At 60.2% G+C, this 24,876-nt stretch overlaps 2 protein-coding genes across 2 annotated transcripts; one reads left to right on the plus strand and one right to left on the minus strand.

The window, feature by feature from the left end:
* Positions 1-1,356: 1,356 nt before the first annotated feature.
* On the plus strand, positions 1,357-4,214 carry TEX49 (testis expressed 49). Its single transcript, XM_038753312.1, has 4 exons — positions 1,357-1,485; positions 2,182-2,313; positions 3,193-3,340; positions 4,077-4,214. Exons 1-4 carry the CDS (start codon positions 1,401-1,403, stop codon positions 4,123-4,125), a joined length of 414 nt encoding a protein of 137 aa, XP_038609240.1. The 5' UTR covers positions 1,357-1,400; the 3' UTR covers positions 4,126-4,214.
* A 1,257-nt stretch (positions 4,215-5,471) lies between these two features.
* On the minus strand, positions 5,472-23,718 carry ADCY6 (adenylate cyclase 6). The gene is made up of 23 exons (XM_038752636.1): positions 23,565-23,718; positions 21,989-22,114; positions 20,945-21,815; positions 18,055-18,204; positions 17,073-17,194; positions 16,857-16,968; positions 16,597-16,724; positions 15,720-15,878; positions 15,473-15,614; positions 13,786-13,914; positions 13,108-13,133; positions 12,862-13,009; positions 12,451-12,548; positions 11,836-11,923; positions 11,425-11,541; positions 11,058-11,216; positions 10,722-10,900; positions 10,411-10,446; positions 10,180-10,309; positions 9,796-10,059; positions 7,539-7,743; positions 6,674-6,798; positions 5,472-6,518 (listed from the first exon to the last, which is right to left on the minus strand). Exons 3-23 carry the CDS (start codon positions 21,812-21,814, stop codon positions 6,375-6,377), a joined length of 3,531 nt encoding a protein of 1,176 aa, XP_038608564.1. The 5' UTR covers position 21,815; positions 21,989-22,114; positions 23,565-23,718; the 3' UTR covers positions 5,472-6,374.
* Positions 23,719-24,876: the final 1,158 nt, after the last annotated feature.

A 24,876-nucleotide genomic window follows, 5' to 3' on the forward strand; every position in this document is an offset into this window, starting at 1 on the left:
CCTGTCCCACTTGGGGCTCACAGACTCACGGGGAGGAAGAACAGCTATTTTATCCCCATTTTACAGTTGAAGAAACTGAGGCAGAGAAGTTAAATGACTTTCCCAAGGTTTCGCAGTAGGCATACGGCAGAGTCTGCATTAGAATCCAGGTCTTTTGTCTATCAGTACTATGTTCTTCCCACGAGGCCCTGCAGCTTCCCTGTTTTCCGGTTAGTTGGCTAATCTCAGAATGGACTCATTCTTTCTAGATTCTCCACCCCCTTTTCTGGACTCTAGACGGTGCGATGGATTTACTTATCACGCAGCCAATGTTCTTCCGTTTTCCTATCCGCCCTCAACCCAGGCAATTTCTTTTTCCCAGAGCCTAGAGGAGCCGCATGGTCTAGTGGCTAGAACACAGGGCTGGGAGACAGGAGACCTGAGTTCTAATCTTGACTCCATCACTTGCCCGCTGGGAGACCTTCTCTTCACTTCTCAGTGCCTCGGTTTCCTCATCTGTAAAATGGAGATTGAATACCTGTTCTCCCTCCCCCTTAGACTCTGAACCCCACATGGGGCAAGGACTGTGTTCAACCTGATTATCCCGTATCTACCCCAGCGTTTAGTACATTGCTTGACACAAAGACACACAAACCTCAGGGACAATTCCTCTCCCCAACTTCAAAGCCTTATTGAAGGCACATTTCCTCAAAGAGGCCTTCCCTGACTAAGCCTTCCTTTCCCCTTCTTCTGCTCCCTTCTACTTGTACATTTCTATCCTACTTATTTTATTTTGTTGGTATGTTTGGTTCTGTTCTCTGTCTCCCCCTTTTAGACTGTGAGCCCACTATCGGGTAGGGACTGTCTCTATGTGATGCCAATTTGTACTTCCCAAGCGCTTAGTACAGTGCTCTGCACATAGTAAGCGCTCAATAAATACGATTGATTGATTGATTGATTACATCGCCTTGACTTGCTGCCTTGATTCACTCACCCCCAGCCCTACAACACTTATGTTTATATCCATAATTTATTAATATTAATGTCTGCCTCCCCCTCTAGACTGTAAGCTCATTGTAGGCAGGGAATGCGTCTGTTTATTGTTGTATTGTACTCTCCCAAGTGATTAGTACAGTGCTCTGCACACAGTAAGTGCTCAATATGTATGACTGAATGAATGAATGATGACTGTTATTCACCTCTGGTGTCTCCCAGGGCTAGGCTGAGCCTCCCAGAACAGCTCCAAGCTGGCCCAGTCTTTCCTTCAGATGCAGGAACTGAACTCCGAGAGCCCCAGATGCCCAGTCAGACTGCGGAGCCGTTGCCAGGGTGTCTCCATAGCAACTGGATCAACAGCACCGGCGGAGAACCCCGGCCGGCCACCTTCGGTCAGGGCAGGAGCGCGGCCCGGAGGCAGAGGGATGTCTTTCTTTGGGCTGCACCGCCTGGGTTACCAAAAGCCACTGGGAGCCAAGCGGATTATCAGGGACCTGGGAGCCCAAATGGGTGAGCGGCTGGGGGTGGGGGAGGCCAGAGAGGGTTCCTCACCCCCGGGGCCTTGGTGAAATGGCACCTGAGGAGGAAGCGGGAAAGGTGAAAGAGAGGAAGCCACTTGGATGGCATCTGGAAACACCACCGGGTCAGGTCCTGGTTCCCCTTTGTGGCGGCGGTGGTTTCGGTGGGAGGGCAGGGCCTCAGGTCTGAACCTCAGGGGCCCCCCTCCAGACCCTTCCTACGTTTAGGAACTTCATCTCCCAGAGGCCTCCCCTGACTGAGCCCTCCTTTACTCTTCTCCCACTCCCTTCTGGGTCACCCTGACTTCCTCCCTTTATTCATCCCCCCGGTTCCCACGGCACTTATGTCCATATCTGTCATTTATTTCTTTCTATTAATGTCTGTCCGCCCCGTCTAGACTGTAAGCTCTTCGTAGGCAGGGAATGTATGTTACATCATTATATTGTACTCTCCCAAGTGCTCAGTACAGTGCTCTGCACAGCCCGGGCCCGGCAGTCATAAGGACCTGGGTTCTAATCCCACCTCCGCCTCTTGCCTGCTGCGCAACCTCGGGTGAATCACTTCACTTTTCTGTACCTCGGTTCCCTCATCTGTAAAATGGGGATGAAGACCGCGAGAGCCATATGGGACAGGGGCGGTATCCAACCTGATTATCTTGTATCTACCCCACCTGCCTTGTGGTTTCAGGGGACCAGGGCTGCAGGTCAGCGGGCACCCCCAAGTTGCCTCCAATCACCCCCAGAGATGAGGACCGCTCCCAGCACCAAGGCAGCCTCGACGTGTACAAGAGGCTTGTCCGGAAGAGGCAGCTCAAAAACTGTAGGGGCCAGAGGGCGGGCGGTGGGCAAGGGGGCTGCCAAGTTGGGCACCAGGGCTTGGGGGCATGTAGGGTAGATGCTTGTCAAGACGGATGGGAAGGGCAAGGAGCCAGCTGGGGGTCAAGTTGGGAAGGACCTCGGGGCCACTTGTCTGCTGTGTGACCTTGGGCAAGTCACTTCTCTGGGTCTCAGTTACTTCATCTGTAAAATGTGCAACAGGAACTGATTACCTTCTATCAACCCCAGCTATTAGACCAGTACCTGGCACTTGGTAAACTCTTAACAAATACCATATTTTTTTTTTGTAAAAAAAGAATCCCATCCTTCCCTTCCTTTAGCAGACGCAGCCCAAAGGGAAGTGGCTTCTTGCTACAGCAAGAGGAAAAGAGGGTAGACACGAGGAGGGACTTTCTGGCGGATGGGACAGGAGACATTGGGCTGGTTGATCGCTCAGCCTGGGAGAAATCGACTCTGTCCCCCAGCTTCAGGCCCACCTGCACCCAGTCACGGAGGGAGGTTGGGGCAGAGGCAGGAGGATGGCCGGGATGACCTCAGAAGGGCCATACCCCTCACCGCTGGGCTGGGGTGTGTGTTTGTATGAAAGAAGCCGCATGGCTCAGTGGCAAGAGCCCAGGCTTTGGAGTCAGAGGTTCAAATCCCAGCTCCGCCAATTGCCAGCTGGGTGACTTTGGGCAAGTCACTTCATTTCTCTGGGCCTCAGTTACCTCATCTGTAAAATGGGGATTAAGACTGGGAGCCCCCGTGGGAGAACCTGATCACCTTGTAACCTCCCCAGAGCTTAGAACAGTGCTTGGCACATAGTAAGCGCTTAATAAATGCTGCCATCATTATTATTATTATTATTATTATTATTATCCAGTTCCCAATCAGGTCTTCCGGATCCCAGTGACTGAAGGCCAGAACTGCAGCTTTTGGTGGAAGCAGGATACAGGGGGGCGATGGGAGAGGGCAGGGGTGGGGTGGGCTTATACCCCTGCCCACCCACTCATCGGGAGTCCCATTACCAGGTGGGCAGCATTGGGCTGGGGGAGGGGGAAGGAGGGAGCAGGAGGGCAGAGGTGGGGAGAGGAAAGGAGGGGGAAGGAAGAGGGGAGGGAAGGAGGGGAGAGGAGGGCGAAGAAGGGCAAAGGAGGGTGAAGGAGGGCAGAGGAGGGTGAAAGAGGGCAGAGGAGGGTGAAAGAGGGCAGAGGAGGGGAGAGGAGGGGGAAGGAGAGCAGAGAAGGAGAGCAAAGGGGAGAGGAGGGGGAAGGAGGGGAGAGGAGGGGGAAGGAGGGCAGAGAAGGAGAGCGAAGGGGAGAGGAGGGTGAAGGAGGGGAAAGGAGGGTGAAGGAGTTTAGAGGAGGGCAGAGGAGGGTGAAGGAGGGCAGAGGAGGGTGAAGGAGGGCAGAGGAGGGTGAAGGAGGGGAGAGAAGGGGAGAAAAGGGGAAAGGAGGGTGAAGGAGGGTGAAGGAGTGCAGAGGAGGGGAAAGGAGGGTGAAGGAGGGGAAAGGAGGGTGAAGGAGGGGAGAGGAGGGTGAAGGAGGGCAGAGGAGGGTGAAGGAGGGCAGAGGAGGGTGAAGGAGGGCAGAGGAGGGGAGAGAAGGAGAGAAAAGGGGAGAGGAGGGCGAAGGAGGGGAAAGGAGTGTGAAGGAGGGCAGAGGAGGGGGAAGCAGAGCAGAGGAGGGGGAAGGAGGGCAGAGGAGGAGAGAGAAAGGGAGAGGAGGGCACGTTCCTCTTCTTGTCTGACTCCCACCCCTCCCATAGGTTTGTGGATCACATGCAATTGACGGACAGAACCTCCTACCTCTTTTGAAGCAGGGCCAGAGGGGGCAGCGGATTGCAGCCCCTTGAGGAGGGGGCCCTGGGGAGGCCCCTGGAATAAACAGCTTTATTTAACAGAAACAGCATGGTCTAGTGAGAAGAGCATGAACTTGGTAGGCAGAAGAACTTGGGTTCTAATCCCAGCTCTGCTTCGTGCTGTCTGCTGGGTGACTTCGGGTAAATCATTTCACTTCTCTGCGCTTCGGTTCCCTCATCTGTAAAATGGGGATGAAGACTGTGGGCCTCGAGTGGGACAAGGACTGTGTCCAACCTGATTAGCTTGTATCCGCCCCAGCACTTAGCACAGTACCTGGCTCACAGTAAGCACTTAAATATCATAAAATAAAAATTTGAAAAAGGCTGGATATGTATGGGGGTGAGGCAGAGCCCTCATGAAGACTATCAGTTTCTCCCCTGAGGCTGTGGCTATTAATCAACAGTATTTACTGAGCGCTTACTGTGTGCAGAGCACTGTAGTAAGCGCTTGGGAGTTGACAGACGCTCCGCCCCTCCCACAGCTGGTCAGAAAGGGTAGGTCAGCGGCGTTACAAAGAGTTGCTTTATTGATATTTAAATATATTAAATATTCACTGAAATACACAGCCCCCCACCCCCCTTCCCTATCCCCCCCTCCAAACCTCCCCCCCGCAGTGGTGACCTACCAACCCCCACCTCCAGCTCAGTCTGGGGGAAGAGGGGGGACCAGGCCGGACAGATCCAGGGAGCGGGCTTTGGGTGGGGGGACTCCAACGCCCCCCGCCCTTTCTCCCTGGGTTTCCTGCCAGCTTCCTCTGCCCCTTCTCCCCAGTTGCCCACCCCAAGTTGGGCCATGGGCCCCTCCCCAGGGGGAGCCCTGCCCAGAAGTCTCTGAGCACTGTTAGAGCACTATCTGAGCATGGTGGGGGTTTTGTCTGCTGGGTTGGGGGGATCTGAGAGCCTTTGGGGCTCTGGGTGGGTGGGTGGGTGGGTTGGGAGAACAGAGGCTCATGAGTGCTCAGAGTAGGGGCCACTGTGGGCCTGTCTGCCCCACCACACGTGTACATACATACACGTGTGCGCGCGCACACACACACACACACACCTACGCACACACCCCGGCGGTGGCAGCAGCGGAGGTCCCGGGGAGGGGGGGGAAGGGGACAGCCCCCCCCCCAGAACAGCCCTGCCCCCCCCCGACTGCCCCAGGCTCAGCTCCTCTCCCCACAGGCAGGAGATGGGGCGGGGACAGGGCACGCGTTACTGCATGCAATGGCACTTAGGGATTTGGCACAAAGTACAAGGCGGCCCTCCCCCCAACATTGGCCCTCACCTTACCCCCCCACCAACCCCCCGGCCCCCTTCGTGCTAGTGCTGGGAGAGCGGGAATGGCGGGCAGAGGGTGTGCAAGGTAACAAAAAGGCATGGACACACACACACACACACACACACGCGCGTGCGCACACACACACACCTGCCCTCCTCGCCCTCCACCGAGCCGGCCCCCTCCGGAACCAGCCCACCCTCCCGAGCCGGATCCCGTCGGGCCGGGGAGACAGGCGACCCCAGCCAGTCCGACGGGCCAAGGGGAAAACTGGGCTGGGAGTGAGGGGGTGGCGGAGGGGCGTCCATCCCCAGCCTCTCTCTCTTTGGCATCGTGGGGCGAGCCGCTCCTCCTCGCCCCTGCGCGTGGGCACCGGGCCGCTCTCCACCCCAGGGGTAGAGGCACTCCAGCGCTCACCACTGCCCTGGTCTGGGCCCAGTGGGTGCAATGGGGTTCCCGGGTGGGTCGGGGAGAGTCCTGGGAGGTCGTGGGGGGCACCAGGGAAGATCCCACCACGCCCTCTTTCCCACCCACGGGAGGCACAGACCAAAGAGAGAGGCGGAAGGCCCGGCTGACCACCTTGGGCCTAGAGCAAAAGGCTCTTGGAGAGACCAGAGAGGGGGCGGGGGACACTTTAGGGGCACCTCCCCGCCACCGCCCCTCCAGAGTCCCACAGCGGAGCAGGGGAGGGGGCCGGAGCGGGGAGGGGGACGGCACGGTGGGCAGCTGACCCGGGTACAAAAATAAAGTTGGTCTTGCAGTCCTCTTTCTGCCCCTCTCTACCTCCTGCGGGCCGAGCCAGCCCTCGGGCACGGCCTGAGCCCCCGCCACGGAGGATCAGGGGGCCGGCGGTGGGGAGGGCCCGGTCCCGCTCAAAGTCCGCCAAGCCTGACACCCCGGCAGCCTGGTGCCCTCACAGAGGCAGGGCGGCCTGGGCCCCGCTAGCTGGCGGATCCCGTGGGGCTCGCGGGGCCCCCGTTGAGGAAGTACGTGGTCATCTCGCCCTTGCCCTTCACCTTGACCACCCCGCGGCACTCCAGCTGGTAGCCCTTAGCCGCCAGCACCTGGTACAGATCCGTCGTCACCTGGGCAGGAGAGGGGACCCTCAGCCTCGCTCGTCGGCAGACCCTCCCCAACCGTCCCCTTCAGTGCCACCCTTGTACACCCTCCCCGCCCCTGTTCCTCTGCCCCCCGTCCCAGCCCCACTCACCCCCACCCAGGAGTGCCCCCCACGACTGACCTGGATGCGGTCAGGGACGCCGGTGCTGTCCATGCGGCTGGACACGTTGACTGTGTTCCCCCAGATGTCGTACTGAGGCTTGCGGGCTCCGATCACCCCGGCCACCACAGGGCCCATGTTCAGTCCTGGGATGGGGGAAGGTCCGGGGGTCACAGGGGGTCGGAGAGCAGAGTCCCGCGGTCCTGGAGCCCTGATGAGGCGGGGCCCCCATCCTGGATGGTGGTGGCGGCGGAGGACGGGGGATGACCAGAGTAAGGGCTCCCCGGGCGATCCGAACCGCCCCGAGACGGCCCCCACCCTACTCGCGGATCAGTGGGATGGATGATAATAATAATACTAATAATAATGATGGTATTTCTTAAGCGCTTACTCTGTGCAAAGCACTGTTCTAAGCGCTGGGGAGGTTACAAGGTGATCAGGTTGTCCCATGGGGGGCTCACAGTTTCAATCCCCATTTTACAGATGAGGTAACTGAGGCCCAGAGAAGTGAAGTGACTTGCCCAAAGACACACAGCTGACCCTTGGCAGAGCCGGGATTTGAACCCATGACCTCTGACTCCAAAGCCCGGGCTCTTTCCACTGAGCCACGATGGATGGCGGGATGGCCCCGGCCCTGCTCATGGACCGATCCAACCGAAGGGCGGGACGGCCCCAACCTTGCCTGTGGATCAGTCCACTCAACTGCGAGGTGACACACTCATCTTTCGGACCAGCTGTGAGGCGGCTCCCCCAGGCCTCTGTCCCCATCCCACTGAACTTCAGACTCCCCACCAGAAGCGGGAGGGGGAACCACGTCCGACCTGCTATCTCGCGTCCAGCGTGGTGCCGTCCCCGGCCCCCCGCCCGCCGAGCCCGGCCCACTGACCGATCTTCATCTGGAAGTTGTTGAACGAGTGCTCGTTGATGTGTTTCATCTGCTCCATGAGGCGCATGGCGTAGTCGGCCAGCGCGGTGACGTGGGAGCGGCCGGCCCGGTCATACGTGGCCGCGTTCAGCCCCGAGGCCGCCAGGTACGTGCTGCCGATCGTCTTGATCTTCTCCAGCTGCCGGAAGGGCTCCTCGCTGATGATCTGGGCGGGGGGAAGGGTGTGAGGGTCCACTCCTTTGATTCGACTGAGCACTTACTGCGTGCAGAGGAGAGGACTGGGACTGGAAGAATATGATACAACAACAAACAGACACACTCCCTGCCCACAACGAGCTTGCGGTCTAGAGGGGGAGACAGGCATTAAAAGAAATCAGGTTCCTCTAGTAATAATAATGATATTTGTTAAGTGCTTACTACATGCCGAGCACTGGTCTAAGCATTGGGGTAGATACAAGGGTAATCAGGTTGTCCCCCGTGAGGCTCACAGTCTCAATCCCCATTCTGCAGATGGGGCAACTGAGGCAAAGAGAAGTTAAGTTCTCTGTCTCCCCCTTTTAGACTGTGAGCCCACTGTTTGGGAGGGACTGTATATGTTGCCAACTTGTACTTCTCAAGCGCTTAGTACAGTGCTCTGCACACAGTAAGTGCTCAATAAATACGACTGATTAAGTGACTTGCCCAAGGTCACACAACAGGCGAGTGGTGGAGCCAGGATTAATACGCTTGTCCTCTGACTCCCAAGCTCCTGCTCTTTCCACTAGGCCATGCTGCTTAGACTGTAAGCTCGTCGTGGGCAGGGAATGTCATTGTTTATTGTTGTAGTGTACTTTCCCAAGCGCTTAGGACAGGGCTGTCCACACAGTAAGAGCTCAATAAATACGACTGAATGAAAAAGGGTCAGCAACGGCGGAGCAGAGAGGGAAGTGAGGGAGAGCAGGGAGGGGGAAGATGGAGCACGGGGCGGGAGGAGAGGGGTATACAGAGAGAGAGAGAGGTACGTGTGGACATCCTCCCTCTGGCCTGAAACTCCCTCCTGCTTCAGATAAGAATGGTTCTTGTGAAGTGTTTACTATGTGCCAAGCACTGTTCTAAGCGCTAGAGTAGATACAAGTTAGGTTGGACACAGTCCCTGTCCCATATGGGTCTCACACAGCACTTATGTACATATCTGTAATTTTATTTGTTTACGTTAACGTGTCTCCTTAATAATAATGTTGGTATTTGTTAAGCACTTACTGTGTGCAAAGCACTGTTCTAAGCCCTGGGGCAGATACGAGGTAATCAGGTTGTCCCACGAGGGGCTCACAGTCTTCATCCCCATTTTACAGATGAGGGAACTGAGGCCCAGAGAAGCCAAGTGACTTGCCCAAAGTCACACAGCTGCCAAGTGGCGGAGCCGGGATTTGAACCCATGGCCTCTGACTCCAAAGCCCGGGCTCTTTCCACTGAGCCACGCAGCTTCTCCGTGGCTCTCCAGTCTGTAAGCTCACTGTGGGCAGGGAATATGTTAAGAGAAGCAGCGTGGTTTAGTGGAAGGAGCCCGGACTTGGGAGTCAGAGGTCGACCCCCTCGTCCCCCTCTCCATCCCCCGTCTTACCTCCTTCCCTTCCCCACAGCACCTGTATATATGTATATATGTTTGTAAATATTTATTACTCTATTTATTTTATTTGTACATATCTATTCTATTTATTTTATTTTGTTAATATGTTTGGTTTTGTTCTCTGTCTTCCCCCTTCTAGACTGTGAGCCCACTGTTGGGTAGGGACTGTCTCTATATGTTGCCAACTTGTACTTCCCAAGCGCTTAGTACAGTGCTCTGCACACAGTAAGCGCTCAATACGATTGATTGATTGATTGATTGATTGAGGGTTCTAATCCCAGCTCTGCCACTTATCAGCTGTGTGACTTTGGGCAAGTCACTTCACTTCTCTGGGCCTCAGTTCCCTCATCTGTAAAATGGGGATTAAGACTGTAAGCCCCACGTGGGGACAACCTGTTTACCTTGTATCTACCCCAGTGCTTGGCACATAATAATACTATTATTATTATTATACTGTACTTTCCCAAGCGTTCAGTACAGTGCAGTGCATACAGTAAGTGCTCAATAAATATGACTAACTGACTGGCTAGGCCACGCTGCTTCTTCAGAGCGTCCCCATTCCCATCCTACCGGGTCAGCAGAGGGCCACGAGTGTGAGCACCCGCGCACACATAAACACACAAACACACACACCCCAACACAGACACACACCTCGTCAAAGTCGGCGATGATCTCGTTGAGCAGGCGCAGGCACTCGACGCCCTCGTTGTTGGCCTCCAGCTCGACGTAGAACTCGGAGAAGTTGGCGATGGAGGCGAACATGACGGCCACGCACTCGCAGGACTGGTAGTACAGCTCGTCGTTGCGTCGCTCGCGGGCCAGGAAGTGAGCAGCCACGTCCTTGGGCAGGATGTTGTGCAGCAGTCGCCGGTTGTACGCCTGCAGCTCCTCCATCTCCTCCTTCTCGTTCGTGGCCTGCGGGCACCGGGCCCGTCACCCCGGGGGGCTCAAGGGGGAGGGACCCTCACCCCCCCCCACCCACCCCCACACACGCAGCGCCCCGGGTGGGTCCCCAAGCACCCCCGGCCGTCTCACCTGCAGTTTCCAGAGGAAGTCCAAGCGGGCCGTGGACTCTACCTGCTGGGCGTGCAGGTAGAGCGCCAGGGCGAACACCAGCAGGATCACAGGCGTCATGTACTTCAGCGCCAGCTTGTCACCCACCAAACTGCGGAAGGCACGGGCTCAGCCCCACGTGGGAAACTGTAACCTTCCCCCACCTCCCCAGTCGCCCCTGCATCCTCCCACCCTCCTGCCTTGCCCACTCACCACTCTGACCCATCCTGAGTCTCGTTGTAGGCCGGCCTGGGGGGCGCAGGGAGGGGAGAAATAGGTGGAATTAGGGAGGGTGGGAGGCTGAGGGGCAGAGGAGGGGCTTCCCAGGGAGTGGGGCTTCCCAGCTGGGGGAGGTGGGAGGGTGGCGTTCCCGAAGAGTTAGGGTTTGGCAGGGACAAGGGCAGGAATATTAGGGCTGGGGGCAGGATCAGGGATGGGCCAGGGCCCAGGGGGTGGAGCCAGGAGGAGGGGCGGAGGATGGGATCAGGGGCGAGGGGCAGGGGGTGGTGGGGAGAGGTGCTCACAGAGCATGGGCGAGCAGCAACAGGTCGTAGTTGTCGAAGATCACGGCCGGGGGTCCGAGCAGCAGCAGGGCGAGGTAGAGCAGCCCCATGGCCAGCACGAGGGCCAGCTTGCCCAGGCTGCTGATGTGCAGGAAAAGTGAGCAGGCCAGCAGGCTCAGCAGGAGGCTCTCTGTGAAGTACTGTGGGACATGGGCAGACCAGGCCGACACCGATGGAGGAGGAGGCGGGGTTGCCACAGGGAGGAGGGAAACGGAGGCAGGGACTGGTAAGGAACCGGGGCGAGGGGGAGAGGGCGACCGTCTCCTCGCCCGCCCGCCCGCCAGCCGGCACGGGTACCTCAGGGAAGCTGCAGGCGGGAGCCGTGCTCGGGCAGGGCGGGACCTCAGCGCCGAGGGAGAAGTTGAGCCTCCGCAGGTGGCAGGCGGTGATGGCGGCGGGCGTCAGGTTCAACGTCTTGGCTGCGCAGCTCCGCACGGGAGTGTGGTCGCAGGAGAACTGGGGGAAGCCAGTGGGGGGGTGGGTGCGTCACGGGGTGCCACCCAAAGGCAGGTGGGACCCGGGCGCCCTGGGGGTTGCAGGATGGGCAGCGTGGGGAGGGCTACCCGTGGGCGGGGAAGGGGACTGGCAGGGCCCGAGGGACCAGAGGGGGAGGCACAGGTATGGGGCGGGGGGGAGGGGAGGCGGGCCCGGGGGTCCCGGGTACCATGGTGGCGAAGGCGGAGACGAAGACGAGCAGGATGGAGAATACGCCAACGGCTGTGCTGCGGGCCCGGGAGCGGACGATGTTGCGGGAAAGGCGCTGCAGGGCGAGCGGGAACAGCTGGCCGAGGCGAGAGCGGGGAGGAGAGCCGGGTGAGGGCGGGGGCCGGCCGAGCGCGGGGAGCAGGAGTCGGGGAAGTCGGTGGGGGCCGGGGGCGGGGGGGGGGGGGGGGGGCCCGAGATAGGGACCAGGATTGGAGGGAGAGGGGAGAAAGGGGCTGGGCCGAATGGTGAAAGGGGTGAGAGAAGGGCCGAGTGGAGGGCGGGGCTCGGGGCAGTATTCTGGCCGAAGGGCAGGGCGGAAGGCCAGCGCTGAGGGTGAATGGGGTGGGGCCTACCCGAGGGACACACTCACAGAGAGGCAGGAGTAGGCGGCACAGACCAACAGGATGCCAGTCAGCAGGAGGAAGATGCCTCCAAAGAGACCGAGCATCAGGGCAGAGCTGGGAGAGAGCGGGTATTGACCAGTGAAGGTCAGCTCCCCCCGCCCACCGTCCCCCTCTCCTCGGGGAGCCCTGGGGTCTACGTTCGGGCAGTCCAGCTCAGAAGGGTCCCTGGGGCGGGAAGGTGGAGGACGGAACCAAGCCAGCCTCGGGAGTGTACGGGGGTTTCCGCTATGGGCAGGGAACACGTCTACTCTCCCGAGTGCTTAGTACAGTGACCCACCCATAGTAAGTGCTCAATAAATACAATTGATTGATTGAAAGTCACAATCCCTGCCCTCGAGGGGCTTTCAGTCTAACAGGAGAGGTACGCATTTCAATCAATCAATCAATCAATAAAATAACAGGTATGGGAAGCAACCTAGCATAAGGCTACAAGACATGAACGCCTGGGGGACAGGGATGGGGGAGGGTACCTAAGTGCCTGGGGGTGGGACTGAGGACATGGAGGCGGCAGTGGAGAGGGACAATAGGGTGACTGGTAGCCCTGGGAGAAGGGGGTGCTTCCCAGGGTGGGGGCTCCTTACTGTGGAACAACGAGGAGCTGGATGAGGCAGATGAAGCAGAAGACGAGTAGGGTACAGGCCACGGAGCCCCCAAAGCGTGAGTCCACCTTTCGCGAGTACTGGGGGAGCGAGAGGGAAGCGAGGGAGCAGGGAACCGGGGGTGCTGGTAAACTCAGGGAGTCCCAAGAATCCTGGCTTCCCCAGTGGCCCCCAAGGCACATCCCCGGGGTCCCAGAGTCCTCCAGTGCACCCAGGACACTTCTCCTGGGTGCCGGTGCCCTCCTGTGCACCCCCAGGATACGTTCCCCAGGTCCCAGTGCCCCCCAGAGCACATCCCCCCAGGTCCCAGTCCCCCCCCAGTTCACCCCCAGGACACATCCCCGGGGTCCCAGCGCCTCCCCCCAAGGCCAGCCACCCCTAGCCCGCGCCCACCTTCTTCTCGAGATCGTCGGTCTGGAAGGTGAGCAGGAAGCGCCGCACGTGGTCCTTGCGCAGCTGGTCAATGCTGCGGGCGTCGATGGCGCGGCCCAGGAACTCGTCCACTTCGTCCTCGGGGTTCAGGGCCTCCTGGGCGCTGCGGCTGCCGGACACGCAGGGGTGTCGGGGTGTGGGGGAATGGTTTTTGCCCACCCCTTGCCAGCAAACCAACCCCCCACCAGCGCCCGCCAAGACACTCACTTGTCTTTGCTGGAGTCATCGATGCCCTGGAAAGAGAGAAAGAGAGAGAGAAAGGGAGAGTTGCGGGGGTGACAGGGGAAGGTCGGGGGGAGCAGGGCGAGTCGATTCGTCGATCGGTAGTGGTGACAGAACTCCCACTGTGGGCTGAGCACTGGACTAAAGTGCCCGCTCGGGCACAAAATAGTTGGCAGGCAGCCCGGTCCCTAACACTGAGGGGGCCAGTGGGGTGGTTTGGGATATTATCTCGCCCCCTCCTACCTCGCCCGTGAGTTTTGCGGCCCACTCCCTCCCAACCTTCGGGTGGTGGGGGTCCTGAGTGGAACCGGCCCTGGGGATTGGAGTGGGGGCGGGGTGGGGGGTTGGAAACGGCTATCGGGGCCCAGCAGGGGGAAGGGGAGGAAGCAGTGGGCAGTGGGGATGACTGGGAGGGAGGGAGATAAGGCCGGTGGGGCAGGAGGGGCTGGGGAGGGCTGATAGGCAGAGCCTGGGGTAGGCAGGGGAGAGGGGTGGGACTGTCTCTTTGATGGTGGGGGGGTTAACCTGAGCAGCAAGGCCCCCCAAGGGTTAAGGGAGACAGACCACCTGCCGGCTTGGGGCGGGGAAGGGCCCGGCAGGGGCAGCCACGTCGAGCAGGATCCCTGAGTGGGATTGTCTCTGGACCCCAGATGCCCCCCTCACCATCTGGCGGAAGGCTTTGGAGTCCTTAGTGCGAGGAAAGGAGCGCTCGGGCACCCAACGCGGCACCAGCCCATCCGTCGAGTTGGCACGTGCCCGCTGCAGCTTGGCTAGCATGGCCTTTTCCTCCTTCTGTGCCAGGAGAGGAAATGGGGGGTCATTAGGGATGCCACTGTGCCTCCCCCAAGACGCCCACACCCCTCCCTGCCTTTCTAGGAGGTCCCAGGGCCCAAGTTGGCACCAAGCAGAGCCCAGCCGGCCCCCGGCTCAGATGGCCCTCGGATGGGCGGCAGTGTCTACGAGAGGGGCTGCCCTGGATGCATCACCCAAACTGGACTTTCCTTCCTTCCCACCCAACCCCCGTAACAGTGGATGATGCGATGATAATGATGGTATTGTTAAGCACTTACTATGTGTCAACTTTATGTTGCCAACTTGTACTTCCCAAGCGATTAGTACAGTGCTCTGCACACAGTAAGCGCTCAATAAATACGATTGATTGATTGTCAAGCACTGTTCTGAGCACTGGGGTAAAGTCAAGATAATCAAGTTGGACAGAGTCCCTGTCCCACATGGGGCTCACAATCTTAATCCCCATTTTACAGATGAGGTGACTGAGGTACAGAGAAGTGAAGTGACTTACCCAAGGTCCCACAGCAGACAAGTGGCAGAGCCGGGATTAGAACCCAGGTCCTTCTGAGTCCCAGGCCCTTGCTCTATCCACTAGGCCATGCTGCTTCCCAGTAAACATAACTGTGGTATTGGTTAAGAGCTTACTATGTGCCACACACTGTGCTAAGCACTGAGTGGGTACTGGATTAACAGGTCAGGGACCATCCCTATCCCACCAGGGGCTCACTGCCTGAGAGGGAGAACAGATATCGAACCGCCATTCTACAGATGAGGAAACTGAGGCCAAAAGAATAATAACAGCAACAATAATACCAGTAAAATAATAATAATAATAGTAATTGTGGTATCTGATAAGTGCTTACTCTGTGGCCAGGCATTGTTCTAAGCTCTAGATACAAGCAAACCAGCTTGGCCACAGTCCCTGTCCCACATGGGGCTCACAGTCTTAACCTCTATTTTACAGATGAGGAAACTGAGGCTCAGAGAAGTGAAGCAGACTTGCCCAAGGCCACGCAGCGGACAAGTGGCAGAGCCGGGATTAGAAACGAGGTCTTTCTGACTCCAAAACCTGTGCTCTAACCTCTAGGCCACGCTGCTTGCGGAGAAGATTCCTTCCTCTCCCCCTCGTCCCCCTCTCCATCCCCCCATCTTGCCTCCTTCCCTTCCCCACAGCATCTGTATATATGTTTGTACATATTTATTACTCTATTTATTTATTTTACTTGTACATATCTATTTATTTTATTGTGTTAGTATGCTTGGTTTTGTTCTCTGTCTCCCCCTTTTAAACTGTGAACCCACTGTTGGGTAGGGACTGTCTCTATGTGTTGCCAACTTGTACTTCCCAAGCGCTTAGTACAGTGCTCTGCACACAGTAAGCGCTCAATAAATACAATTGATGATGATGATGATGAGAAGACTAGTGGAGGAGGCAGGATTTGAACCCCAAGCCTCTGACCCCTGGCCTGGGCTCTTCCCACTAGGCCACACTGCTTGTCTCCTCAACGGCCCACCCCGCCACCGGGTCCCCCCCGCCCTTTCCCCCCTCAGGCCGCACCCGTTTCTGGCTGGCGCCGAGGATGAGGAAGGTCTCGATGCTGTGCTCCTTCAAGTAGGCGTTGCGTTCGCCGCCCCGGCCCGGCTCCACCTCGTAGTCGCCGTTCAGGTACTGCAGCGTGGCCTGCGTGATGTGGATCCGGCTGCCGGGCAAGTGGTCCCTCAGCTTCCGGCCCTTCTCCCAGATCCCACCGGGATGCGGAACGCCCCCTCGGCCCCCCGGACTGTCCCCCGTCCCGGTCCCCTACCCGGCGCGGCCTCCCGCCTCCATGTGGTTGGCCAGCGTGACATCGTTGGACCAGACGTCAAACTGCCACTTGCGCAGGCCGAGCACGCCGCAGTGCACGCGGCCGCTGTGGATGCCCACACGCATGTTCACGTTCACGCCGGTCACTTCCCGCACCAGCCTGCGGGCACCGGGCACCACTGTCAGCTCCGCCGGCCCCTCTGGGCCCGGACCCCAGTGGTCCCCGGCGATCCCGGGAGCAATGCGGGAGGTGGAGGGAGGTCTCTAGAAGGCTGGGGGCGGGGCAAGCTGCGATGAAGTCCTCTAGACTGTAAACTCATTGTGGGCAGGGAATGAACTGTACTTTCCGAGCGCTCAGTACAGTGCTCTGCACACAGTAAGCGCTCAATAAATCATCATCATCATCGTCAATCGTATTTATTGAGCGCTTACTATGTGCAGAGCACTGTACTAAGCGCTTGGGAAGTACAAATTGGCAACATATAGAGACAGTCCCTACCCAACAGTGGGCTCACAGTCTAAAAGGGGGAGACAGAGACCAAACATACTAACAAAATAAAATAAATAGAATAGATATGTACAAATAAATTAAATAAATAAATAAATAAATAAATAGAGCTGAAAATAAATAAATAAATAAATAGATACGATTGAATGAATTAATGAATGGGTCTGTCTGTTACACTGTACTCTCTCAAGCACTTTATAGAGTGCTCTGCACACAGTAAACACAACTGAAGGAACGACCATGGTGAGGAATCTCGGGGGGCTGAGGGACTCCCCCTCCCAAAACGAATGGGGCAACTAGGGGTTGGGGGTGTATTTGGGGACCCCGGGAGGGAACTGGGGGGAGGGCCGAGGGTCAGGGTCTCCCTCACGAGATGGCCTCGATCATGTCAACGCCCATCTCCACACAGCAGTGGGCATGGTCAGCCCGCGGCTCGGGCAGGCCGGACACGCAGTAGTAGCAGTCTCCCAGGATCTTGATCCGCAGACAGTGGTTCTCCTGGGGGCGGGACGGTGACCCTTGTGACCCCAGATGCTCGGCCCACCCGGCCCCAGGGTCCACCCGCCTGCAGGCCCCGCCCTCGCGCCCACCCCCAGGGGTCCCGTCCCCCCTCAGGGGGCCCGTCCTCACGGCGGCCAGCTTGTCGAACCGGGCGAACAGCTCGTTGAGGGTCATGACGAGCTCCTGGGCAGTGCACTGGGAGGCCAGGCTGGTGAACCCCTCGATGTCCGCAAACAGGATGCTGGGGGGGGGAGCGGAGGGAGCCCCGGTGAGGGGGGCCCGGGAGGTCTCCCCCACCTGCCACCCACGGACTAAGGAGGGGCCCGGCCAGCCCCACGTCCCTACCTGACGTTGTCGTGCTTCTGGATGTAGATTTTGTGAAACATCATGTCCTCCTGCTTGGCGCTGATGTCCTCCTTCATCTCCAGAGCCACATGCTGGGGCAGCACAGAGAGCAGCAGGCGCTCCTGCCCGGGCACCGGGGTCAGGGACTCCTCTCCCCATCCTCCACCCACAACCGGAGGCCAGCCCCCACCCTCCAGGTCTTCTCGACACTCCTAATCCCCCTCTCTCTCACTTTCCCAGGCATCTACATCCCACATCCCCTGGGGGACATAGCCCGGCCTTCGGGTAAGATCCCACCAGATGATGATAGCAATAATAATAATAACAACAGTATGTGTTAAGCGCTTTCTACGTGCCAGGCACTGTTCTAAGCACCAGGGTGGATACAAGTGAATCAGGTTGGACACAGTCCCTGTCCCACGTGGGGCTCACAGTCTTAATTTACAGTGAAGCAGAGAAGCAGCGTGGCTCAGTGGAAAGAGCCCGGGCTTTGGAGTCAGAGGTCATGGGTTCAAATCCCGCCTCTGCCAATTGTCAGCTGTGTGACTTTGGGCAAGTCACTTCTCTGTGCCTCAGTTACCTCATCTGGAAAATAGGGATTAAGACTGTGAGCCCCCCGTGGGGCAACCTGATCACCTCGTAACCTCCCCAGCGCTTAGAACAGTGCTTTGCACGTAGCAAGCGCTTAATAAATCCCATCGTCATTCTTCTTCTTATTATTATTAATTTCCATTTTACAGATGAAGGACCTGAGGCACAGAGAAGCGAAGTAACTTGCCCAAGGTCACACAGCAGACAAGAGGTAGTGCCGGAAATAGAATCCGGGTCCTTCTGAATCCCAGGCCCGGGTTCTAGCTTCCCGCCAAATCCGACCACATCCCTCTGCCTCGGCCCCACCCACCCCAGCAACGTGGCCACCTCTGCCGCCCTTGTCGCGGCCGGCCATGTCAGGAGGGGTCCCAGGGTGGGGGTGGGCGCTCACCTGCTGCCGGTTCTCATGCTGGAGGTGGAGTCGGGCCTGGATGTACCCCCGGGTCTCCTGGAAGGCCTGGCGCTGCGAGACCTCGGCCGGGTAATGGGTGCAGATGCCGATGACGTTGGTGCAGAGGAAGAGGAGGAGGTTGGCGCTGAGCTGAGGTCGGGGGAGGGAGAGAAGGGGCATCAGACCCTCTGCCCCTCTCCCCTGACCATCATCATCATCATCAATCGTATTTATTGAGCTCTTACTATGTGCACAGCACTGTACTAAGCGCTTGGGAAGTACAAATTGGCAACATATGCAGTCCCTACCCAACAGTGGGCTCACAGTCTAAAAGGGGGAGACAGAGAACAAAACCAAACATACTAACAAAATAAAATAAATAGAATAGATATGTGGAGAGGTACCTCCTGGGGATAGGGGGTGGGGAGAGAGGGTCTTCTCCTCCCCAGCCCCCTCTCTCCGGCCTCCTTGGCCCCTCATGCCCAGGTAGGACCCTAAAGGATCAGCCAGGAATCCAGAGAGATGAAGGGACGACTGTGTGTCCCCCGCAACCCCAATAGAGGAAAAACTACCCTCTCAGAGCATTGGTGGGGTGGGGTGGGGGGGGTGGAAATGGGACAGGGAGGGCAGAGTCAGGACGGGTGAGGAGCATTGGCTTCTGCTGCTCTCTGTCCCAGTCACCCGCCAAAAGTCCTGTGAGTGCCCCTGCTGACATCTTCTAGGCTGTGAGCCCACTGTTGGGTAGGGACCGTCTCTATATGTTGCCAACTTGTACTTCCCAAGCGCTTAGTCCAGTGCTCTGCACACAGTAGGCGCTCAATAAATACGATTGAATGAATGAATTCCGAGCCCAACCTAATAGTAAGAATTGTGATATCTGTTAAGCTCTTACTATGTGCCAGGCACACCGGGGTAGAGACAAGCTAATAATAATATTTGTGGTATTTGTTAAGCGCTCACTGTGTGCCAGGCACTCTGCTAAGCGCTGGGGTGGATCAGACAAATCAGGTTGGACACATGGGACTCCAACATGGGACTCACAGTCTTCATCCCCATTTTTCCGATGAGGTAACTGAGGCCCAGAGAAGCTTAGCGACTCGCCCACGGTCACACGGCAGGCAAGTGGTTGAGCCGGGATTAGAACCCAGGTCCCTCCGACTCCCAGGACTGTGCTCTATCCACTAAGCCAAGCAAAGCTGCCCGTTCCTTCGGGGTGCTCGGTGAGGGAAAGGGGGCCACGGGGCTTGGGGTGGGGGGCGGTCGGCTGACGGGACCGAGGCTGCCGGGGGGCTACCCCGGGGTCGGGGGGGGGGGGGGGGGGGATGGAAAGGCGGGACTGCCGCTACTCCTGGGCCCCCTTCCAGCCACCGGCAGGGGAAGGGGGGGAAGAGGGCGGGAGGGCAAGGGGCCCTATCTCTGGGTTTCTAAGAATAACAGGGAGGAGAGAGGGAGGGAGGGAGGAAAGGAGGAGGGGGTAAACCAGGCGACTTCCCGTCCCCTCTCCCTGGAGCCCGGGAGGAAAATGTGAGTCACCAGGAGGGGAGTTGGGGGGGTGGGCCCTGTATGCATGCATGTATGTGTGCGTGCGTGTGCACACATGTGGATGCCTCTGCGCACCAGAGGGGTGCCTGCAGTCACGCGTGCACCCGCAAATCAGCTGGGTAGGTGCCCGCTCTCGCCTGGGAGAGCCTGCGTGTGCGGAAGCCCACGGGCACGTGCCCCCGGGGAGAGGATGCCGGCGTCCCTGTGTGTGCACGTGCACGTGTGCATGCAGGCCTAGGTGGGCTCTTAAATTCCGTGCACGTGTAGGCATCACCGGGCACGTGTGCGTATCTGTGGGTGAGGGTGTGACTGGGCACGCTGAGTGTGTGTCAGGGGTAGGAAGGCCCGGGATGGCTGGGGTCAGATTCTGGGCCTCCTCTTCCTCCCTCCCGACTCTGAGGAGAACAGGGGGTAGACGCAGCTGCCCCCCGCCCGCCCAGTGCCCCACCTCGGCCCCCGACCCCCGCTCGCTCTGGAGTTTACGGTACCTCAAGTGGAGGGAGGGGAGTGAGAGGGCAGGGTAAGTCCGGGGCTCGGGGCGGAGGATTCCCCTCCCCACCCAAGAATGTGTCCGGGCTCCAGGGCTGAGGTGGCGGCCCTGTGCCCGGGCGGGCACTGAGCCCAGCAGCCAGGCACCTGGCCAGGGGGAAGGACACACCCTCTCACCGCCCCCCTCTCCCCTCCCGGAGTCGGCCTGGTGGGCAGTAAAGGAGCCAGGCGCTGAGGTGCCCTCGTCCAGGGGGCCCACCGCACACCTGCCAAGGTACCCGAGGAGGTGGAAGGGGAAGAGGGGGCCGGCATGGGGGTGCCTGGCCCTTTAAGAGCCCAGCGGGCACACGTTCCACAGACAAACCCGCCGATAAAGTTACTTCAAAAGGAACATTGTGTCCCGGGCGGGCAGCATGGCGCGGGCAGGGTCGGCCTCGGGCCAGCGCTGCCCGGTTCCGTTCCCCAGGGCCCAAACTCCAGGCGGCAAGCCCCTCTGGCCCACAGTGGGCGCTGCCAGGGGAGGGCAAGGGTCAGACGACGGGACGGGAAGGGAGCGGGAAGCCGGGGATTCCCGGGAGGGGTCGGAAGCATGTGCCCCCCACGCACCACGCTGAACGCTCCTCCCCGGGCTGCTGCCCTTGCCCCCCGCCACTGCCCTGGGAGGGGGCATCAAAGTGGGCAGGAGGGCGGGGAATATGGCCGGGGGTAGCTGACTTTCATCCGCGGGGGATGCGAGGGGTGTCAGCGGGGAGGATGGGTGGAGCGGGTCCGGGTATCTTCCTCCCGCCCGGGCTCCGACCGGCCCCTGGGTGGGGGGCACGACGCACCCAGCCCCGCGGCCCCCGGGGCAGCCGCCCACCTGCTTCCAGAGGAAGGCGTCCTCGCGGTTGAGGCCCCAGGCGAGGAGGAGGTGCAAGGCGGAGAGGCCCAGGCCGCTGAGGACGGCGGCCCGCATGCGGACCGGGAGCAGCGTGTAGGCCACGTAGACGAAGAAGACGGTGGCCCAGAGCCCCTCGGAGGCCCCACGCGGGGCCAGCGCCATCAGCCCCAGCCCCTGGACGGTGCCCAGCAGCGCCAGCACCGCGTAGCTCACCAGGCCCATGCAACCGGGCCGGAAGCCGCGCCGCGTGCACACGGCCATGAGCGCCAGGAACAGGGCCGCCGCTACGGCCAGGGCGGCCACGTAGGGCGGGTCGGGGGCGGCGGGGGCGGCGTGGAAGGCCAGCAGGACGCCCATGGCCAACACCAGGACGCCCATGAGCAGGGTCAGGGAGCTCTGGTTCATCTGGAAGAAGTAGCGCTGGTAGAGCCGTTCCAGCTTGGCCGACTCGAACTGCTTCGACTGGAAGACCCGGGCCAGCCATCGCCAGCCGCCCGCGCCCCCGCCGCCCCCCGGCCCCGCCGCCGCCGCCCCGCCGCCGGCCCCCTCACCGGTCCCTTCGCCCTCCTCGAAGCCCAGGGCCACCGCCTTGAGGCCCAGTTCGTGCCCCGGCCCGCCGGAGGGCCCCGTCCCGCCCGGTGGTCCCACGGTGCCCGCCCCAGCCCCCTTCCGGGCCGAGGTGTCGCCGGGCCGGGGGGCCTCCGGCGCGGGCTCCTGGAGGCAGCTCATGTAGCGGGGGCCGCACAGCCCGCCCGTGCCCCGCCGCTTGCTCTTCTGCCCGTTGCGCTCGCCCCAAGCCGTCTTCCGCTCGTCCACCTTGGGCACCAGGAGGCCGCGGAACCAGGACATGCTGGTGGGGGCGGGGGGCGGGGGGAGGGCAGGATCAGCCAGACTGGAGGGCCCCAGACACCCAGGAGATCCTGGGATCGGGGGGTGGGTGGGTGGGGTGTCACCTCCTCCTCCCCCTCCGCGCCGCCCTGCGAAGCGTCACCTCCCAACCTCGTCTCCCCGCCCGGGCCTTACCTGAGGGGTCACTCTTGCCCGCGCCCTGGGCCAGGGGACACTGCATTTATCTGCCTGCGGGTGCCGGGGTGCCAGGCGGGAACGGCCACTTTGGGTTGCGTCGGAGACTCGGCACAGACGCGGCCCCTGGAGACGGACGGGGCGGCCAGGGTCAGAAAGGCCTGGCCGGCGGTGGGTAGCCTGCCCCGAGGTCGGCTCACCCCGGCTCCGGCCACCCCATCCATCCTTCTGACCCCAGTCCCCCACCCCCACCCCCTGCCCCTAATCCAGACCTCACTCCCTCAAACCCCTGTCACCCCCAACCCAAAAGGAGGGGTCGGGGCACGAGAGGCCCGGCCAAGGGCACGGGGATGAGGCACCCTTCTCGCCAAGCTCTGCCTCTGCCAACGAACGGGAGACAGAGGCAGGACAATCCCGAACCATAACCCATTCACCAAGTGGGCACAAGTCCGCACTGGGTGTAGAACACTGCCTTGGCACAGACCCAGGGGCCGATACAGACCAAAATGGGGGGACAGACCGGGGAAAAGACATGGGGGGAGATCCGAGTACAGAACCACAGACCTGGGCATGGAACCACATACAGGCCCAGGTGTGGGCACTGACCCTGGCACCCAGGCGGAGAGTCACATCTCCCAACAGGCCCGCATCCACGGCTCTCAGGGCTAAACCCAGCCCCGGCTCTGGGGAACGGGGAAGAGAAGGGTGGGTGGAGGAGGTGGGCTACGGCAAGCGGTCTTGGCGGAGGCCTCCGCACCCTTGGGTTCCTCCTGGGGGTGGTGGGGCCTAGAGAGCAGGGGTTGGGGGAACATGGAGGGAGAGCCTTCTCCCCTGCAGCAGATCCACTCGGGTCCCTCGTCAGGGTCTGGGCTTCTCCATTTCTCCCACCTTTCAAGCCCAAGCCCCCTCGTGCCCGGAGAGGGAGGGAGTCCCTCCTATGACCCCAGAATCAAACCCCGGGCAGCTTACACTCCCCCCCTCGCCCAATTCCCTGCAGCAACTCATGGCGGGTCACCCTGTCCTGCCCTTTCCCTCTCTCTGACCAACGCACCCCACCCCCCCATCCCTCCGGGGCCTAGAGGAGCAGCAGACCGAAGGGATTTTAGCCCCCCACCGGAAATCGGGAGGGGGCAAGGGAGTTGGGACGCTGCCCCCACAATCCTCCCCCCCCCCGCTCCCCGGGGATCTGCAGATTATCTGGGGGTCGCCCCCCTCCCCTGAGAAAGCCGTTCCAAACAGGTGGGGTGGGGGGGTGTAAAGAAACTGGGTCCCCTTCCCCCCATCTGCTCAGCGCCAGGCCAGGCCTCTCTGCTGGGAGCCCCCCTACCCACCTTAGTGGGGCGGGGGGACCCCCAAACACACCCTATCCAGAGCAGGGGCCGGGCAGACCCCCTCCCCCCCTTCTGCGGCCCCCCACCCCAAAAGCGCCCAGCTGAAGCCCCTCCCTAGGCCAAGATGGGGAAGGGAGGGCGAGGGGCTGAGGACTCGGGGGTCCCCCGGGGGGAGTAAGGGGGTTTCTGCTCGGTTCAGCCCGGGACCCCGGCCCCCCCCCCGCCACCGGGCCCCGGACGCTCACCTGCCAGGGTGGATGGGCGCGACCCCCGGGCCCCCCCCGGGCTCGGTCTGTCGGTGTGTCTGTCGTCTGTCCGTCCGTCGGTGTGTCTGTCGGTCAGTCTGGGTGTGTGTCGGTGAGCGGTGGGCCCCGGCCCTTGTCCAGCGAGCGCAGCCGCCCTCTACCCCGGATCTGCCCGGCTCCCCGGCGGCCCGGCCCCCCGCCCCCCCGCCTTAAAGGCACAAGCTCCCTTTTGTCCGGGCCCCCCGCCCCCTCCCCTGACCCCAAGTCGGGGGTGCCAGCCGCCCCCCTTCCCTCCCTCCCTCCCAAGGCCTCCTTCCCCGTCCCGGGAGAACAAGGGGCTTCTTGTCGGGGGGTCGGGACCCTCGGGAGTCGGGGAGGGGGAGAGGACCCCCCCCCCCAAAGCCCCCTCCCTCCCCTGGGGACCGTCCCGTCCCCATCACCAGGACTGGTCCCCACCGGGATCGGCCTCCCCGGGGACCCTCCCCTGTGCGCCCCCCCCCCCCACTCCCTCGGGGTCCCCCGGGCCCCCCTCGAGTTCCTCCCGCCCGTGGCGGGCCCGGCCCCTCCGGAGACCCGAGTTTAATGATTAATTAACATTGCACTGCACGAGGCGCCAGGTGTGAAAAGGAGGCCTCCGGGGGCCGAGCCGGCCGGGCCCGGGGGGTTCAATCAATCAATCAATCAATCAATCAATCAATCGTATTTATTGAGCGCTTACTGTGTGCAGAGCACTGGACTAAGCGCTGGGGAAGTACAAGTTGGCAACACATAGAGACAGTCCCGACCCAACAGTGGGCTCACAGTCTAAAAGGGGGAGACGGAGAACAAAACCAAACGTACTAACAAAATAAAATAAATAGAATAGATATGTACAAATAAAATAAATAAATAAATAGAATAATAAATATGTGCAAAGCCAAGGCGGGGCGACCCCCAAGACCGGGGGGACTTCCCCGCACGCCCCCCCCCCCCCCATTGGAGGGGGCAGCCCCAGCCTGACCCCCGACCCGATTAAAGGGGTCCGAACTCCTTCCCTCCTTCCCTTCCCCACAGCACCTGTATATATGTATATATGTTTGTACATATTTCCTACTCTATTTATTTATTTTACTTGTACGTACCTATTCTATTTATTTTATTCTGTTAATATATTTGGTTTTGTTCTCTGTCTCCCCCTTCTAGACTCTGAGCCCACTGTTGGGTAGGGACCGTTGCCAACTTGGACTTCCCAAGTCCAGTGCTCTGCACACAGTAAGAGCTCAATAAATACGATTGATTGATTGATTCTCTGTCTCCCCCTTCTAGACCGTGA

Source organism: Tachyglossus aculeatus, chromosome 10 (assembly GCF_015852505.1).
Source record: "Tachyglossus aculeatus isolate mTacAcu1 chromosome 10, mTacAcu1.pri, whole genome shotgun sequence".
Classification (NCBI taxonomy): Eukaryota; Metazoa; Chordata; class Mammalia; order Monotremata; family Tachyglossidae; genus Tachyglossus; species Tachyglossus aculeatus.